Here is a 19,622-nt window from a genome sequence, read left to right on the forward strand (position 1 = left end):
GGTGTGGGGGTAAGGTCTGGGCCGGTGTGCTGGCGCTTCAGGGAACCGGGACATATCCAGGATCAATACCCGATGCCGACAGGCGTTTACACAAGTGAAGACTTCTCTCTCCCTTTTTGTACAGACGGACGTGTGGGACTTGGGGTTGGGGGCTGTATTATCTCTGGTAGTGGAGGGGGAGGATTGCCCTGTGCTGTACATTAGTCGGAAGCTCTCGGTGCGATAGAAGAAGTACAGCACAAAAGAGAAAGAGTGTCTGGCCATCAAATGGGCGGTCCTCACCCTCCGGTACTACCTGCTTGGGCAGGACTTCACCCTCTGTTCGGATCACACCCCACTCAAATGGCTCAACCGCATGAAGGACACCAATGCGTGGATCACTCGTCGGTATCTGGCACTTCAGCCCTTTAAGTTTGAGGTGTTCCACAGGCTGGGGGTGTGTGATGGCAGTGGCCGATTTTCTCTCTCGGAATGGGACAGGGGGAGTTGGTGGCAGGCCGGACAACTCCTCGGCCTGAGTCGGGCGGTGGGGGTATGTGGAGGCGAGGGTGTGGTCGAGCGCCGATATGTGCAGAGTGAGGCCGGGAAAGCTGAGTGGGTAAGAATTTACACTTGTGCTAACAGCTGTTTGTATTTTCAGCGAGCTGTGGCGGAGATAAAAGGGGAGGAGATGGAGGCAGATGAGAAAGAGAGTCGCGCTTCAACTGCCTGTGTGTGTGTGTGTTTTGGAGTGTTTGCTGAAAAGCAAAGAGCTATTTGTAAGTAAAGACTTACTCATTGCAACGGAGTATGCCGTCTCACACTTCCTCATTCCCTGGAACTACGGGATTTGTTACAGTCTACAATAAGCTGAGGTGTTGATTTTAAAATTATGCAACTCCAAGATACAGAGAAAGGTCCTCTTCTCTTTTGTCCTTCAGTGTCAGTTTAATATTGCTTTGAAACCCTTTGACCTCATTATAGACGTGTGCAGGTCATACGTTCTACCTTTCATTCACAGTAAAGCTGCTTCCCTCTTACTTTCAATAGATTTGCATGTTTGTGCTCTCAGAAGCAGATTAGTTTTTGTAATTCTCATGTCTGATAATTGTTCCCAGAATGTGAACTACCACAGTTTATAGATTTAAAGGGATAGTTCATTAAATTATATTAGATTTTTAGAAGATGTAGGTCAGTGCAAGTAAATGTTGAGACATAACTTTGAAGCTCTAACAATCACATACAAGCAGCATAAAAGTAATCCACACAACCCTAGTGGATTAATATGTGTCTTCTGAAGCAATGCGATTCCTTATTTACTGCTAAATATTATTTGTTCCACACAGACACGTTCTTCAGTTTATCAGAGAAACTAAAAACAGTCACTCATCAGACACACAATAACAAAACATGACTTGCTTGACTTTCTGTGATGATGACAGAGCGCTTCAAAGCATTATAAAAAGGATATGTGATATTATTTTAATCAGCATCTCAGCACATTATGATATACTTAACTTTTCCTGGTTTCTATGGCATTTTTTCACAGTTTTCTATTGTGACACATTTGCATCACTGTACTGAGCTGTTATAATTTAGTGCACAACAGATTTTGCACAAGCTTGGCTATGGTGGACTCAAATTTAGGACTGAACATTGAAAAAAATAAAAAATAAATAACTACATGAGGATATATTTGGCATTTCTATTTTATTAAAACAGATAAACCAAATCCCATAAAGTATTTTATAAAAAAAATATTTGTACATGAGAATATTACATAGCACAAGGAGAGCTTATGCACAGTATAAGATGTATACAATTCAAATAGAAAGAGGAATGGCTTCTTTTATACTGTGGTGCTTGAAGACTTTCCTATAGAAGTTGTTCTTTTGTCCACTTTAGCAATATGATTGCTCACCCAGGCTGTCTGAGGGTCTGCACAGATTTCTTTCCCTGCAATTGTCAGAAACCTGATGACAAAACACAAAACAAGACTTAGATCAAGGATTTCAATGGAAAGAATTTTTAAAGTTTGACTTTGCAGTTGAAATGATGTGATACTCACACAATGCCTTCTTTGGGACAGTAGCTGCTGGTCCGTTTGTAAGAGACCACACGTCTGAGAGGAATCGTCAGATTTGTGAACTCTGAACAGCATGTTGACTGTGCTGCTTGGTTTGCTAAAGTAGCTGAAAGAATTCAAGTTTCACTTTAGATATTCAAAATATCACAAATAAAAAGAAGTTCATCACATATAAATCACCAAATGTGACATTTTCAAAAATGAAACAAAGCATAACTGAAGTAAATAATATAAAAACAGAAGGTAAGGTTTTGTTTTAATACGTATAAAGAATCCTCACAACTCGAAGCCAGCTGCATAGAGCAGAACAGCACCAAGAAGATCAGAGACATCAGACTTTTCATTCTTCAGGAGTGTTGGTTCACACTGTTCTGTAGAGCTTTTAGATCTCCAAGCAAGTGATGTGTACCGAATAGTTTCAGATCACCTTCTTAAATACAGAGTAAGAGAGATTTTCCTCCAAAAGATATTCATGTAAATGTATTTCTGAGTATCAAAATACTCTAGAAGGTGTTTATTTTAGCACTTCCTTTTCATCATCCAGCTTTCTGTTTTACTTCTCTTCAGTGATGTAAGAATGGCCCCTGAACTTTTCTTTTATTTCTTAGATTCATTGAAAACATTCTCCAGGGAAAACAATTCAGAGATCAGTTTGATCAGTTTCTTCTCCTTGGATAGTGTGCATATAAACAAGTGTTCATATGGGTGAAGGTGTCGGGCAAATGTTCAAATTCTGAGACATTTTGCGTCCCAGAAAGGAATTTAATTTTAAATGAAAACGAATGTCATATTGAGTCCACACCTGATCAATGAAAAGTATGAAAGTAAATATTGCTTGTATATTACATTAAAAAAAAAATTTTTTTTGGCACAACTTCATTTTATTGTGTGCGTTCAATTTAAATGTGTAGAATGGAAGGTCACTTAATTCATTTGTATTGGGACAAATAGTTTTCATTAGCAATAACCATATGTACATGTAATGTCAGGATCCCAGAATGCACAAATAAAAATGGTAAATTAATGTCTTAATTTTTGATTTTTATTGCAGTATTTGCACTGGTGGTGTTGTGTTTGTTGTCCCTTTGGGTTTTGTGTCATGTGAGTGCATCTATTTCTAAAAATATGATTGTTGAGTGTCACCATCATTGTGGTTTGTGTATTGGATGTTAAGGACCCCGCATGCCAAGTAACCTAGGAAGTTCAGGGAGTATTGATGCTAGCAACCACTCCTGGAGTTGATAGTTTGAATCCAAGGCATGTTGAGTGACTCCGGCCAGGCCTCCTAAGCAACCAAATTAGCCTGGTTGCTAGAGAGGGTAGAGTCACATGGGATAACTTTCTTGTGGTTGTGATTAATTGTTCTTGCTCTCAATGGAGCATGTGGTAAGTTATGTGTGGATTGCAGGGAGTAGCACGAGCCTCCCCATGCTGAGAGTCTCCGCGGTGTCATGCACAATGAGCCACGTGATAAGATGCGCAGATTGACTGTCTTAGAAGCGGAGGCAACTGAGACTTGTCCTCCACCACCCAGACTGAGGTGAGAAACTGCACCACCACGAGGACCTACTAAGTAGTAGGAACTGGGCATTCTAAATTGAGATAAAAGGGCATAAAAATAAATAAAAAGGACCCTGCATGCCTGGCTGGTAAACTTGACTTAAAACTCATTGACAAGATGTTGTCCTCTTTTGCCGAGACTACAAGCTTACAGCTTTTTTGCTCTTACAATAACAAATGTTTGACCCAAAAAAAAAAAAAAAAACAGAAATGGTAGCTATAAATTAAGTTGCTTCAACAAGACTTTAAATTAGTTTTTGTTAAAAAATGTAATTTAATTGTGTGGAAATGTTTTCCTTAATTTTATTAAGTTTTATTGAACGCTTAATTGAACGTTAATTGGCAGCATGTCCGGGAGCCAGCAAATCCTTTTCTCTCTCTCCAGCTCTCTCTCTCTCCCTCTCTTTCTTCCCCTTCTCCATCCCATACTGTTCCTGTCCCTAACCCCGGAGATAGGGGTTAATTTTATCGAAGCCTGCTCCCTGGACCCGGGGTGTTTCTATTGCTCCGAACCCCCCTTTCTCTGTTCACACTCCCCACCAGGTTGGTGAATCCAGGGCCGCAGGTGTGGGGGTAAGGTCTGGGCCGGTGTGCTGGCGCTTCAGGGAACCGGGACATATCCAGGATCAATACCCGATGCCAACAGGCGTTTACACAAGTGAAGACTTCTCTCTCCCTTTTTTGTACAGACGGACGTGTGGGACTTGGGGTTGGGGGCTGTATTATCCCTGGTAGTGGAGGGGGAGGAGTGCCCTGTGCTGTACATTAGTCGGAAGCTCTCGGTGCGATAGAAGAAGTACAGCACAAAAGAGAAAGAGTGTCTGGCCATCAAATGGGCGGTCCTCACCCTCTGGTACTACCTGCTTGGGTGAGCCTTCACCCTCTGTTCGGATCACACCCCACTCCAATGGCTCAACCGCATGAAGGATACCAATGCGTGGATCACTCGTTGGTATCTGGCACTTCAGCCCTTTAAGTTTGAGGTGTTCCACAGGCCGGGGGTGTGTGATGGCAGTGGCCGATTTTCTCTCTTGGAATGGGGCAGGGGGAGTTGGTGGCAGGCCGGACAGCTCCCCAGCCTGAGTCGGACGGTGGGGGTATGTGGAGGCGGGGGTGTGGTTGAGCACCGATATGTGAAGAGTGAGGCCGGGAAAGCTGAGTGGTTAAGGATTTACACTTGTGCTAACAGCTGTTTGTATTTTCAGTGAGCTGTGGCAGAGATAAAAGGGGAGGAGATGGAGGCAGATGAGAAAGAGAGTCGCGCTTCAACTGCCTGTGTGTGTGTGTGTTTTGGAGTGTTTGCTGAAAAGCAAAGAGCTATTTGTAAATAAAGACTTACTCATTGCAACGGAGTATGCCGTCTCACACTTCCTCATTCCCTGGAACTAAGGGATTTGTTACAGTCTACAATAAGCTGAGGTGTTGATTTTAAAATTATGCAACTCCAAGATACAGAGAAAGGTCCTCTTCTCTTTTGTCCTTCAGTGTCAGTTTAATATTGCTTTGAAACACTTTGACTTCATTATAGACGTGTGCAGGTTATACGTTCTAACTTTCATTCACAGTAAAGCTGCTTCCCTCTTACTTTCAATAGATTTGCATGTTTGTGCTCTCAGAAGCAGATTAGTTTTTGTAATTCTCATGTCTGATAATTGTTCCCAGAATGTGAACTACCATAATTTAAAGATTTAAAGGGATAGTTCATTAAATTATATTAGATTTTTAGAAGATGTAGGTCAATGCAAGTAAATGTTGAGACAAAACTTTGAAGCTCTAACAATCACATAAAATCAGCATAAAAGTAATCCATACAACCTTAGTGGATTAATATGTGTCTTCTGAAAGAATGCAATTGCTTTAGCTGAGAAAAAAAATCAATGTTTAAATCCTTTTTTACAATAAATCTCCACTTTAACTTTCAGTTTGTGAAAGTAATAGTGGAGATTTACAATAAAAAAGGACTTAAATATTGATCTGTTTCTCATCCACACCTATCATATCACTTCTAAAGACATGGATTTAACCATGGAGTCATATTGATTACCTTTATGCTGCCTTTATGTGCTTTTTTGAGCTTGAAAGTATTGGTCACCATTCATTTGCATTGTGTGGACCTACAGAGCTGAGATATTTTTCAAAAAATCTTCATTAGTGTTCAGCAGAAGAAAGAAAGTCATACACATCTGGGATGCATGAAGGTGAGTAAATAGTGAGAGAATTTTCATTTTTGGGTGAACTGTCCCTTTAATGTTGTTTTGTAATTACCTCTTTAAATTGAATTGAAATTCCATAATGTTTTGCTATGTACTGTACAGTATACCTGAGTGGGCACTCTGTTTATCTTTTCAGGTATGCTGATTATTCAGTCCATTCTGCTAATTCAAGTTAGATAGACTTGCAGAAGTAGAGGTTAATTGCACTTTTGAGTGTGTTTTCAATGAATAATAATAATTAAAAATAAATAAAATAAAAAATAAAAATAAAAACAATTCTACAATATGTTGATTTGCTACTCAGAAAACCATTTACACGAATATCTTTGAGGAAAATCTCTCCTACTCTGTATATTAGTGTAACGATGTTGGCTGCTGACAATGATGGCAATGACGAAGACGTGAAGATGAAGAACCCAAGTGCAGTTTATTTATAAATGTGAACCAAAAAAACCTAACTAGAAACGTGAAACATAAATCATAAACATGACTACAACCAGACTAGACTTGACTATGGCTTGACAAACACATACAATCACATTCAATACTAGACAACCAGACAATGCAAACATGAGGGCTTAAATACAAGACATGGGAGAACAGAAACCAATGAACAAACAGAACTGATAACAAGATAATTAAACAATAAACCAATGAAAACATGACACATGAACATGGAGGGAAAACAAGACATCACATGACTAGGGAAACAGGAACACATGACATGAACCAGGAACTAGAATTTCAAAATAAAAGACATGAATCAACAGAGTACCCATGACAGTTAGAAGGTGATCTGAAGCTATTTGGTACACATCACTTGCCCGGAGATCTTCAAGCTAAACACAAACTTACAGTGTGAACTGACGCTTTTGAAGAATGAAAAGTCTGATGTCTCTGATCTTCCTGTTACTTTTCTGCTCTACTCAGGTGACTTCACATGGTGAGGACTCTTTTTATATATTAAAACAAAATGCTACCTTCTTTTTCATTTCATTTATTTCAGTGATGCTAATTGCACATGTTGCATTTGGTGATTTACATGGAGCATAATGACATTTTGTTTTATTGGTAATATTTTCAATATCTTGATATTTCGAGTATCTTAACTGAATCTTGAATTCTAACAGCTCTCTATGCATTTGCTGTGGAACAGTCAACATGCTGTTCAGAGTTCACAAATCTGATGATTCCTCTCAAATGTGTGGTCTCTTTCAAATGGACCAGCAGCTAATGTCCCAAAGCAGTGGCGGGCTGTGCATTTAAAGTCTAGGCCTTCAGTGTCATACATGCCATTAAGAAAACATAGTTTCACAATGAATAAGACACCCTATGCCTTTGGGCATCATACATTATGCTGCAGCTAACTAACTAGTAATACCAACTGACATTTTAAAAACACATCCATGCAAGAAAGCCAGAACTTGATACGACACTTAATGCTCAAGCAAGCCTTATTTTAACTGCAGCATGACTGTTTTGTGAAACTGTCTCCTGAACAGACATTCAAAAATCATAATTTTTCATATGAATCTACCAAGGAGGTCTATAATACGTGGAAAAATCTATCTAATAATGTTTGCGATTTAAATTTTGCTTGCAATAAATTTCATTTGGTCAGGGTACACGGTTATGCTGCGTTCAATTCAAGTTGGATGTGGGATATTCCTACTTGATATCTCCGATCTCTGACCATAAATGCATTCCATTCCCCGATATTCAGAAGATGACGTGTAAGGAAACAAAACTGCAATGCTCCTGTTAGCTTAGCAGGGGTTTGACTCTCATTAGAGATGTGTCCTAGCAATCCAACTGATAAACAGTGCTGCAGCGCTAGTATTTGTGCCTCAGGTGTACGATTATCATAAGAGATTATAATCAGGGTTGGGGAGTAACGGAATACATGTAACGGGAATACGTATTTAAAATACAAAATATAAGTAACTGTATTCCACTACAGTTACAGTTTAAATCATTGGTAATTAGAATACAGTTACATTCAAAAAGTATTTTGATAACTGAAGTGATTACTTTACATTTTATTGTCATTTATTTCATTTAATATTTAGTCCTTTCAGATGGAAAACATTTATATATACATATAAATGCTGTGATCCAAAGTGCATTTGAACAGCGGTGAAACACTTTCTTATGATGTGTCACATTCATACAAGCAGACAGAGAAGTAAGTTTGAAGTAAGTTTGGAGCAGAATAAATAGAAATAAACCTTGTGTAAATTGTCAGATTTATGCTAAGCTAAAATGCTATTTCTAGCCATTTTACATGCACGTTACCAGACACGATCATATTTTTTTTATCAAGAAAATTCATGTTGGATCATAATTTCTTTTTTATAGTAAGATCTTTGATATTAGGGCAAAAATCATATTCTTGATATTAATTTTTGTATTGTTTTCCTGTAAAAATCCTTAAAGCAAGATCAATTTGATTTATCTTGTTTTAGAAACAACACTGCATAAGATATTTAGGTTTTTCAGAGAATGTATTTTTAACATGTGTATTTTGTCTTACTGTACTGGAAGAGTAAAAAAATCTACCAGTGCTGAAGAAGTAATCCAAAGTACTTAGAATACGTTACTGACCTTGAGTAATCTAACGGAATACATTACAAATTACATTTTACAGCATGTATTCTGTAATCTGTAGTGGAATACATTTCAGAAGTAACCCTCCCAACCCTGTTTATAATTTACCATGTTTTATACACCTGTTTCTGCTGCAGGCATTATTTAAACAAGCTTTAATATCATGTAATGTGGATAAGAACTCATTTATTGATATTATTTAATAAAGTGAATGTTTATCACTTACTTTGTATGTCTCCCTGAGTGTCGACATGTTTGTGTGACATCATGCCCCTGCATCTCGGTGAAATCGGAGTTGAGAATTTCTGCACGTGCCTACAAGTTGTAATTCTGACTTCAAGATGCATCCATTACACTTTTCCTTGTAGGAAGTTGTAAAATCCGACTTTCCGAGTTGAATGGAACGCAGCACTACTTTTCAAAACTTGATCCGACACTGAATGCTCAAGCAGCCTAATTTACACTTAGAAAACTCTTGATGTTGCTATAACAATGCAAAAAGCACTTACCAGTTTGCTTGAAGTGAAAATCAGTCCTCCTTTCCTGTTTAATAAATTAAGCAATCACACGGTCATGCAGAACATCTCGTGTTTTTAAATCCATAAGGATCTCTTTCTAAATGGCGATAGCGGCAGTGATGGCGATCTCGCGCTCTTCGCTTTCAAATTACGTACATCACTTAAAGCGTGATTGCGTCACTCAAGGCTAGCTAGAAGGCCTTGACCAGGACATATCCTAAAGATCACACCCACCAAGAACAAATAAATCAATCTGATTGGCTGATGAATCTGACAATCTGACTTTAGTCGCTCATTCATTTGCACTGTTGAGGGATTCTGTAGAAATTCTGAAGGCCTGACGGGGTGGAGCTCAAACTCACGCGCTGCTTCTGCTAATGGGCTTGGCTTTGGGCATGTGATTTGTGAAACAATTGTCACGCTTCACTTGTAAGCATCAAGGAATAAATTCTGACTGGATAAACTTTTGGTTTTTCCCAGTCAATTTTATACATTTCTCCAAACTATAATCAGTGCTCTCAAAACAATCCACACAGCTAGAAACAGACACTCAAATTTGCAGAACAATTAAATTTTGCTGCATAATGAAGCAATGTATTCTTTTCTGATAATGCATTTATTAAAATTAAATACTAATATCAAAGCAATAGATGTGTTCTCTATTCATAACATATTCAGCTATAGACACACAACTCTACTATTGAATTAACACATTTATCATAAAATGTCTCTAAATTTCTAATTTTCCCTGCTCTTCCTCTTCCAATGCCATCCCTCCCTCTTCCTATTTTTGGTTGAGGTTGAAGTCACTGTAGATCTGCTCATATTTGGCCGAACACTCTGTGTGTCTTAGAGAGACCATAATTCATAACACGTTCAATTAGAGGGACTCGCAGTTCATTTGAGCCTTCTATACTCTAATCTTCCATCCTGATGTCCTCTTTCTGTTCACCATCATTACACCATCTCCGTTTGGTCTTTCCTGAAGTCTTTCCATGCACACACCTGAAAGAGTTGAGAAAACTTTCCCCTTTTCTCATCACTTCTTCCTCAGATTTTCTCTTTCTTTACCCACTCTACCTCTTCTTCCTCGTTTGTTTGCTCTGAATTTTCATATTTTAGCAGAGAGTTGTGTGAAAAGTTTAGTAAATTGCATTTTCTTTACTGTGTGCGTTACTAACAGCCGATATTAATTTGAAGGTGTTTGGCAACCTGACATGTGCATTTGAGAATATGACTTTAATATAGTTGTCTGTGTTAACTGTTTTGAAAGCATGAGTTTTGGATAAGAGACAAAAGAAAATGAGAAAAATCAAGAAACATGCACAATCTGTTTAGGACAGTTACAAAGTTTTCAGATGGCTGTGTTAATTGTTTTGAGAGCAGTGACCTGAGTTTGGAGATATGTGTAATAGAGGTCTGGACTGGTAATCACAAGACAGTATAGGTTCAAACCTGTGATTGCAGAAGGTGTGACTGTCCCTGTAACTTACTGTAAATTTTTATAACATAAAAATTCTACCATAGTTCCCACTCAAATATTTCAGACATTCTGACTTTCACCACTAGATGTCAGTAGAGAATGTACAATAGTCGAGAAGCAAGACGCTGTATTAACCATCGAAAGATTTCTGTATTGTTGATATATGCCTAAACCTTTAGAGAAAGACAATCTCTTTATTAATTTTCCACTTTCATCAAATAGATATTCTGCTATATACTACATATTATGTTAATTATCTGTGTAGCAAGCCAGATTCACACTATCATTGCCCACATGAGCAGCACAGCTTGATGTGCCGAAACACATGTGCCAACTGTTAGGCCATAACTGATCAACATAATTACTTGAATAATTATTTATGTCTGATGGGTGATTGTGTGATTATTATAACGTTCTGAAAATTGGTTAGCCTCAATGAAAAGGTTCTAAATCTAAAGGCTACTTAATTCTCAGGTACCTTTTATTCACTTTAACCATTGGATTAACATGGCCGCATCCAGCAGATACCTTCACAAATACATACATTTGCACCTGAAAGGTACACGTGACAGTGTGTCATCACTCACTTTTAAATAGATGACTTTTGTTTTTGTGGACAGAAAAGAGAACTGAGCATGACTTATATTTCTGCCAACTTCTCAGTTTAGACAGTGTAATATACATGACCACAAACTGTGGTTAACAGCGTCACTCTTTGTACGTCAGACCAAAATGGTCATAAACAGTTCCCAAACATTCCAATATGTCTTTCCACATTACACTTAAAGGGATAGTTCACCCAGAAATGAAAATTCTGTCATTTACTCACTCTCATGCCATCCCAGATGTGTATGACTTTATTTCTTCTGCTGAACACAAAGATTTTTAGAAAAATATCTCGGCTCTGTAGGTCCTCACAATGCAATTGTGAACCAGAACTTTGAAGCTCTAAAAAGCACATAAAAACAGCATAAAAATAATCTACATGACTCCAGTGGTTAAATCCATATATTCATAAGCGATAAGATAGGTGTTGGTGAAAAACAGATCAATATTTAAGTCCTTTTTAACTATAAATTATCCTTTTTGCCCAGTACGGGATGATATGCACAAAGAATGTGAATCACTAAAAACAAAGAAGAAGAAGAAGAAGAATGTGGAAGTAAAAGTGAAAGTGGAGATTTATCGTGAAAAAGGACTTAAAAATTGGTCTGTTTCTCACCCACACCTATCATATAACTTCTGAATACATGGATTTAACCATTGGAGTCATATGGCTTACTTTTATGCTGCCTTTATGTCCTTTTTGGACCTTCAAAATTCTGGCCACCATTCATTTGCATTTGTATGGACCTACAAAGATGAAATATTTATCTAAAAATCTTTGTGTTCAGCAGAAGAAAGAAAGTCATACACATCTGGGATGGCATGAGGGTGAGTAAATGATGAGAGAATTTTAATTTTTGGGTGAACTATACCTTTAAGGTTGGTTTAACTTTTATTAACTCAAGGCTAAGGACACCATCTATCCTGGTTTAGGCAACACTTCTCTAGCACTGCTTTTAATCTCTGGTGAATTACAGGGTCAAATGTATTTTAGCAACAGCAAACAATGCTTGCTTCATTAAATATTAATGTAGTTTTTTCACACACTGTGTTATAATTAATTTATAATTATATATCACACATTTGCACATATACAGTGAAATTCTTTTTTTCACATATCCCAGCTAAGCTGGGGTCAGAGTGCTGGGTCAGCCATGATATGGCACCCCTGGAGCAGTTAGGGTCAAGGGCCTTGCTCAAGGGCCCAACAGTGGCATCTTGGCGGTGCTGGGGCTTGAACCCCTGACCTTCTGAGCAGTAACCCAGAGCCTTAACCGCTGAGCCACTACTGCCCCATAACTGTGGATTTTGACAGTATGTGTCAACTGTCTGTACTGTTTGCTTTAGTTTCAGCATCTGAGGGAAACATTTAAAAGTGTCGAACAGTGAGTCTAAATTTTTTCTTTTTTTATATAGTATTATTTTCAAAATATTTACAACAATGTGCTTGTGTGTTACTGTTAATGTTATTAACCTTGAAAATATACAAAGAAGAACATTAACGGAGAATTTACAAATATAGAATCTCGAAATCTTACTTTCCAGGATTACTTACAAACCCAGAGTAAAGTAAGAGAAGTGTGGAAAATGGAAGATAATCCAGAATTACGTTAGCTGTTTTAAACTAACATGGGTTACCAGTTTCAAGTGTGAAAGCCCATTAGAGACTCAGATAGCGATTAAAATAAATTCAATCTTTATTATGAAGAGGTTAAGTTTGTAGCAAAAAACATTAAAGTTACATAATATACAGCAAACTTCTCCGCATCACTGTTGTTTATCCTTTAATGACACAATATAAAAATAATCAGAATCATTTTTTTTTTCTATTATGTATTGTATGCTCTGAGCTAGAGGATATAACTGTAATTCTTCAAGTCTATAGTCTGTAATATTGTATCAGCAGTGAACACTCTCTTTAGAAATACATTAGTAAGACAAATAAAAGACGAGTCAAAAAGATAACAATTTCAAACAATGGGAAAAAGAGACCCAAAAATACATTCTAGATTTAACCCATAGCTTCAGTGTGCTGATCAATTAGTGACGATTCATTTGTCGGCAAGTGCAGGGATTGCATTTTTTTTTTTTATTCTTTCAAGTAGCTATTTCCTGGCTTCACACTTGAGAGCTTTCAAATGGGTTCAGAAAGCAGAGGATGCAGGTCACCATGGTTACATATTCACCTGGCCACCGATGCGCCTGCTTTCAATAGTCTTGATGTGCTTCTGAACCCATGATTCAGTGGGTCTGGCACATATCTGACGCCCTTTAACTGTCTTGAAGCTGGAAAGAGAATATCAATAGAGAATGTTAAGCGTATTTACTTTATCAACATAAGTAATTTTAAAGGAATAGTTCACATGGGGTTTTTCCATACAACAAAAATGACAATAAAACACCAAAACAGCCCCAAAAAAATAGTCAATAGAACTTGTGTGCTATATCCCAAGTCTTCTGAAGCCAAGTGGCTTTGTGTGAAGAATAGACTGAAATCTAAGTCATTATTCACTGATAATATTCCGCTTCAGTTTTTTTTGGAGCTTAAAGGAATATCCTGGGTTCAATACAAGTTAAGCTCAAGCAGCATTTATGGCTAATATTGATTACCATAAAAAATCATTTCGAATTGTCACTCCTTTTCAAATTTCAAATGCAAAAATCAAGGTTACAGTGAGGCACTTACAATAGAAGTCCATTTTTGGAGGATTTTATAAAGGCACTGACATTAATTATTCTGATAGAATTCATTTATTATTTGAGCTGTAAAGTTGTTTTACAGTCATTTTAGAGTTTTAGGATTTGCTGACATCACATCATTATGGCAGCTAAGTTGTAAAATTGACTAACTTTACACAGAAAAAGCTAGTAAGTGATTGTATCACACTAAAATCATGTTAACATGCATATGCATATTGTGGCTATAGCTTTGAAATTGTGAAGAGGGGCAAGTCAAAATAACATTTTGTGTTAATCAATATTATGCCACAAATGCTGTCGATTGAGCTTAACTTGTACTGAACCCAGAATATTCCTTTAACCACGATGGTAGCTATTAATTGTTGTTGTATGGAAAAGATCTGCATGAAGATTCTCCAAAATATATATATATTTTTTTTTTTTTTTTTTTGTCCTTTTAGAAGAAAGAAAGTCATACAGGTTTGGTACAATTTCATTCATTTTTGGGTGAACTATTCCTTTTAAACTGTAAACTATTCCTGTAAAAATTAAAACAAGAAGTTTTTAGACATTCAGAGGGAAATACTAACAGCACGGCTTCACTGGGGCACTGCTGGCTTGTCATACTGTAATCAACCAAAAGTTTGGCTGGCAAGGGACGGTTCATAAAGGAAGAACAGCATTTCTTTGGTCCAATACGCAAACCTGGAATACAGAATACACAACCAATGCTTTAACTGTTCGCTTTAATCTATAAACATGTATACAAGACTATAAACCCCATTTTAACCAAAATAAATGCCAATATACAAACAAGACTGTATGTGAAAAAGCACAGATATAACGTCTGTCCCAGTATAGGCCTAATGTTAAAATGTTTTAGATATTTAATCGTAACAACTTTTTAATATACTAATCTCTAGTTCTAATTTATCCTACCTTCACTGAGCGTAATTGCGGCCAGAAGCACCACCACTGTCGAGAAAATGAAAAAGCGAGAGGCAGTCATATTGGCTGCTGTGTTTTACTGGATGAATGGAGAGTCTGTTGGATGAGGTGAAGCACTCAAGCTGGACTTGCTGCTGTGTGGTTCACTGTCCCGGTCCTCAGCCTTTATAGGGAGTGTTTTGTTTGGGGGAGACCCCTCAGTTGTAGATGGGGGATTTCACTATGAATTCTACCACAGCAGAAAGTCCAGCAGTATCTGCTGCCCTCCCACATGTGCATTTGACCTTAACAAATCTTATTTAGGCCTCGAGGGAAACAAAGCGGTCTCGTTTAAAAAGGGACAGCCCTGTTAGCAATGCTTTCAGTTCCTCTAACAAATCACTCGAGTACTAAACATAATGTGTCATTATACTAATTAGAAAGACACCAAGTTTTTTAATGTATAATAATAATAGAAAGATTATAATGAAATTATTAATTATTATAATTAAAAATGTAACATTATAGTAGAACGTAAAAATGTTTTTTTTTTTTTTAAATTGCAAAATAAAGAATATATATATTTATATAATGAACATTTCCACCGTTATTGCCCAGGAAAAAAATACAGTTCATTAAACACTTGTTGACATTCTGTGACAATATGCCCCAATAGCAGGACTGTGTGGTAAAATTTTACTTATCCTGACCTGGCATTTATAAATAATACCCTTTTCCTGGGAACACAGTATAATATTTTTTTGGTTAAATTCAATATTAAATCGCAATGTGATTCTGCATTAAACAATAATAGTCCACTTGTTAATTGTTTAGTTGATATGAAAAACTTGGTGAATTTAAATTGAAGGTGAATTGTCCTGTGTTGTGACATGCTATACTCCATCTAAAACTACTTTGAACAGCATTTTGCTAATTATTATACATGTAGCTTTTATCATGATATTAATTGAAAGACTACATGGAATATTTGTACTTTTATAAATGTATTTGTCAGACTGCAGGACCAATTTAAATGAACTAGAGGAGGTAAAACTGTAATGTAGCAACTACCCACATCTTATTAACATATTTAAAGAAACTCTGGCACTATGTTTAGAGGAGCCAAACACCCCATTCGATATCATATCCTCTATCGAAAAACCATGCTAAGGCATGACAAATGACATCAGCCACATTATAGCACAAACTGCTGATATTTTCTTACTTAGACATGCTTGGAAAGTTTCACCTGAAATTCAAACCCCTATTTGAGTTAGAAAGCACCAAGCAAAAAAATCTCCATAAAGAAGGCTCTATTAAAAAAACCCTCTGCTGACAGTCAAAAGAGTGGATTGTTTAGAAGCCACGTGTTTCTCATAGACCAATGGATGTACTGAGATGTTATTGAGTAAGAACAATATACTTTCTTTCTTTGACTCGTTGTATTTTCATACTCATTTGAATGTGTCAACATGAAACAATATCCCAGATGTCTAGTTTCAGTAACCTTGTGTTTTTCTTTCATGAGACTTGTTGAAAAGCCACATCCAGTGCACAATACTCAAATATTCTATATTGATTCTTTGCACTTCGGTTGTGGGATTCCATAAGTTAAGGTACATTCCTGATGATTCACAAAGAAATATTTTATTCTCCGGTGCTCTTCAGCTAATGTGACAAACCATTTGCTAATAATTAATCAGTATTTTTTGTGCTGTAAAATTCAGGGGAATCACTTTAGGGGATTTTCCTAAATGAACTGTTTATGTCTATTATCAACATTGGACACTTCATGCACTCAACGCACGCAGCTTGCCATACATAGCAGAAGGGGCGTAGTTACCTGGCTGTGCTGCTGGTCTGACAAAAGAGTTGTAAATGGTAAAGGTTGTAGCAGCTAGCGAAACTTCAGTGGATACAGCACCTTACAAATGTGAGTTGAATGCTTTACCATCACCCCAAGCTGTGTGAATATGTACGTTGTTTAAGATACAAGTGTTGAACTGAGGATGGCTAACGCGCTAAAGCTAGCGGCAACACATCACGTGCGCTTGAAATGTCAGTTCTGTCAGCTGTTAAATGGTGAATGCTTCCATGTAGTAAAAAAACTTTAAGTGTTCTATTTGGGACGATACTACACTTTGAAAATTTTTTGTAAGTGCATAGTGTTTTATTTGGGACACAGCAAGAGATTATTTAACAGAGACGGGCCACTTCTAATAAAATGAATGGGAGAAATTGGAACAGCCAACAGTGGATGGAGAAAGGAAGTCCCACCTTACAGGTAAAAGAGCCAATCACCTTTTAGATACAGACATTGCCTGTCAATCAACTTGAGAACATGCATGCGCATACAAGCTATACAAGTCAGGGTAATTGCATTTTTTAGTGTAATCTGAGGTAAAGACTCACAATTTATGATACCAGTATTGTCAGGTTTTACTGCTGATTTGATCGTAATCTTGAACAATTATTTTGGAGATTTCAGTCTTTACCCATTCAAGTAGATAGGAGGTGCACTTGTATGATGATGCTTGTTTACATAGAAAAATAGCTGCCCAAGAGTGTTCCAAAAATGGCCGCCTGTGGACTTGCTTACTAGAAAGACTTTGGTTTAAACCTAAACTTACCTAAAACTAACATTATCGTTTTGCTTCCTTGCAAGCACTTTACATCCACCAAATCATGCAAATATAGTTAGCATACTTAGATTATGTAAACTAATGTACAAATGTACACATACACTCTCTCTCTCTCTCTCTCTCTCTCTCTCTCTCTCTCACACATGCAGGCACACACAGAAGATACCCTGACGTTTGGTAAATTCCACAGGAAATACAGAAAAGTAAACAAAACTCCGTGGCATCTCATGCTTCATTAGGAACTACACAAAGACTTTGAATAATGAAATATATAATGAAATTGATAAAAGCACATGAAAATCTGTACACTGTTGACTTCCTTCTTGAAATCCCAGCTTAGTGGATGTCGGGGTTAACGATGCAGACTGAGGTTATGAATTACAATAAGGCAATTCTAATACAAGCAGAAATAGTTTGATGATAGAGGACAGTGCAGGCCATGTTAACTTTAGGTAATTAAAATGAGACAGCTGGCTGCATTCGTCCCACATAGTGTTTTTTTAAATTAATTTAGTATTTTTTTTTTTGTTTGTTTTTCTGAATTATTTTAATGCATTTTCAGTTATAAGTATTTCTGCACTATTAACATTAATACTGTTTTTTTTTTTAATAATAAATAAAAAAATTATTTTACAAACAAACTTCATTTTGTGCATAATCTCTTTTACTGTTATATACTCTTTGAAAACAAAAAATACAAAAAGATGATTTGTTTTCTGTAGGCTATATTTAATACAACTTGAAATGCACTCTTTTGCATTTTTTATATAAATATAAAATGTAAGTATGAATCCATTGCTTCAGGTTTGGTCCAGATAGCGGAGGCACCAGGACACTTGGTTTTCGTTGCTGCTACTGTCTGTAATAGTGCCATTCTCTTGGGTCCATGAGGCTGTGGGAGTCGTCTCTTGGGTTCCATTGCCCATCCAGTTTGTATTCCCTAGGTATTTTGTAAACTGAAACAAGTCAAAATTATTATCAAGAATAAGATTTTTGCCCTAATATCAAAGCTCTAACAAGAAAAAAAGAAATTATGATCCAACGTGAATTTTCTTGATAAAAAAATATGATCGTGCCTGGTAACGTGCATGTAAAATGGCTAGAAATAGAGTTTTAGCTTAGCATAAAGCTGACAATTTACACAAGGTTTATTTCTATTTCCTCTGCTCCAAACTTACTTCAAACGTACTTCTCTGTCTGCTCGTATGAATGTAACACATCATAAGAAAGTGTTTCACCGCTGTTCAAATGCACTTTGGATCGCATCATTTATATGTATAAATGTTTTCCATCTGAAAGGACTAAATATTAAATGAAACAAATGACAATAAAATGTAATGTAATCACTTCAGTTATCAAAATACTTTTTGAATGTAACTGTATTTGAATTACCAATGATTTAAATTGTAACTGTAGAGGAATACAGTTACTTATATTTTGTATTTTGACCATGCTGATATACTAAGATATAAGATATACTAAAGTAATGTGATCATCTGTTTGCAAATCTATACATTTGCACAAATCCACACAAGGAAATAAGTGCTGAGAAACAATGTTATCAAACTGGAGAGTGTAGAAATGTTTTCTAAAGGGTTGCATTTACAGTGCATGCATTTACAAAATGTCCACCTACATTCTGCAGCCAAGGTGCATTTGGGTGCGTGCAATGCTTATCTGCAGTTGTTGTAATTCTAAGGGACAGAAGTTGTTTGTTTGTTTGTTTTTCTGATGAGAAGGATTTTGAATGTAAAGATATTGACATTGTTATCTTTTTAGGGCATTTTAGATTAAAATACTTACAAATAACTTTGAAGTGGGCAAAGAGATGATAACCTTTCAACTTTCAGAATTTCGCTATGTGGAATTGGAGAATCAATGTAAAAAAAAAAGCAGCACGTCACATGACGAGGCAGGTGAAATCTGGTCTCTTGGTTCCTATTGTTCTCATTGTCTGTTATGTTGCTGTGCTCTTGTATTGAGTCTGTTGGCGTTGTCTCTTGGTTTCCATTTTACTTGCTGTCTGCAATTCTTGTTTGATTGGTACCGTAAATAAAATAGGAAGATTTTTAGTTTATAGTTTTAGTGTTTACAGTTGTTTTCCCATAATTTAATTATCATCTATTATTATTTCTTCTAAATGCACTATACAAAAGATGTGAGGCTATACTTAAATCAATCCATGTGATAATTTCCATTTGAAGAGCAAATCTAATGTGTAAACCTGCCTATACAGTATATGCAAAGATGTATAAAAGAAATTCTGAAAAACAATGCATTCCCTGTGCACAGAAATCGTCTTTTAATCATCATCATCTTAAA

The 19,622-nt window shown here is 36.6% G+C and overlaps 2 protein-coding genes across 2 annotated transcripts; both read right to left on the bottom strand.

Annotated features, from left to right (window-relative positions):
* Positions 1 to 1,769: 1,769 nt before the first annotated feature.
* Positions 1,770 to 2,509, bottom strand: LOC127435970 (monocyte chemotactic protein 1B-like). The gene is made up of 3 exons (XM_051689826.1): positions 2,346 to 2,509; positions 2,048 to 2,171; positions 1,770 to 1,952 (listed from the first exon to the last, which is right to left on the bottom strand). Exons 1-3 carry the CDS (start codon positions 2,407 to 2,409, stop codon positions 1,829 to 1,831), a joined length of 312 nt encoding a protein of 103 aa, XP_051545786.1. The 5' UTR covers positions 2,410 to 2,509; the 3' UTR covers positions 1,770 to 1,828.
* A 10,216-nt stretch (positions 2,510 to 12,725) lies between these two features.
* Positions 12,726 to 14,838, bottom strand: LOC127435877 (C-C motif chemokine 3-like). Its single transcript, XM_051689622.1, has 3 exons — positions 14,671 to 14,838; positions 14,322 to 14,436; positions 12,726 to 13,338 (listed from the first exon to the last, which is right to left on the bottom strand). The coding sequence occupies exons 1-3, from the start codon at positions 14,738 to 14,740 to the stop codon at positions 13,227 to 13,229; spliced, it is 297 nt and encodes a 98-aa protein (XP_051545582.1). The 5' UTR covers positions 14,741 to 14,838; the 3' UTR covers positions 12,726 to 13,226.
* Between the last annotated feature and the right edge of the window lie 4,784 nt (positions 14,839 to 19,622).

This window comes from Myxocyprinus asiaticus, chromosome 46 (genome assembly GCF_019703515.2).
Source record: "Myxocyprinus asiaticus isolate MX2 ecotype Aquarium Trade chromosome 46, UBuf_Myxa_2, whole genome shotgun sequence".
NCBI lineage: Eukaryota > Metazoa > Chordata > Actinopteri > Cypriniformes > Catostomidae > Myxocyprinus > Myxocyprinus asiaticus.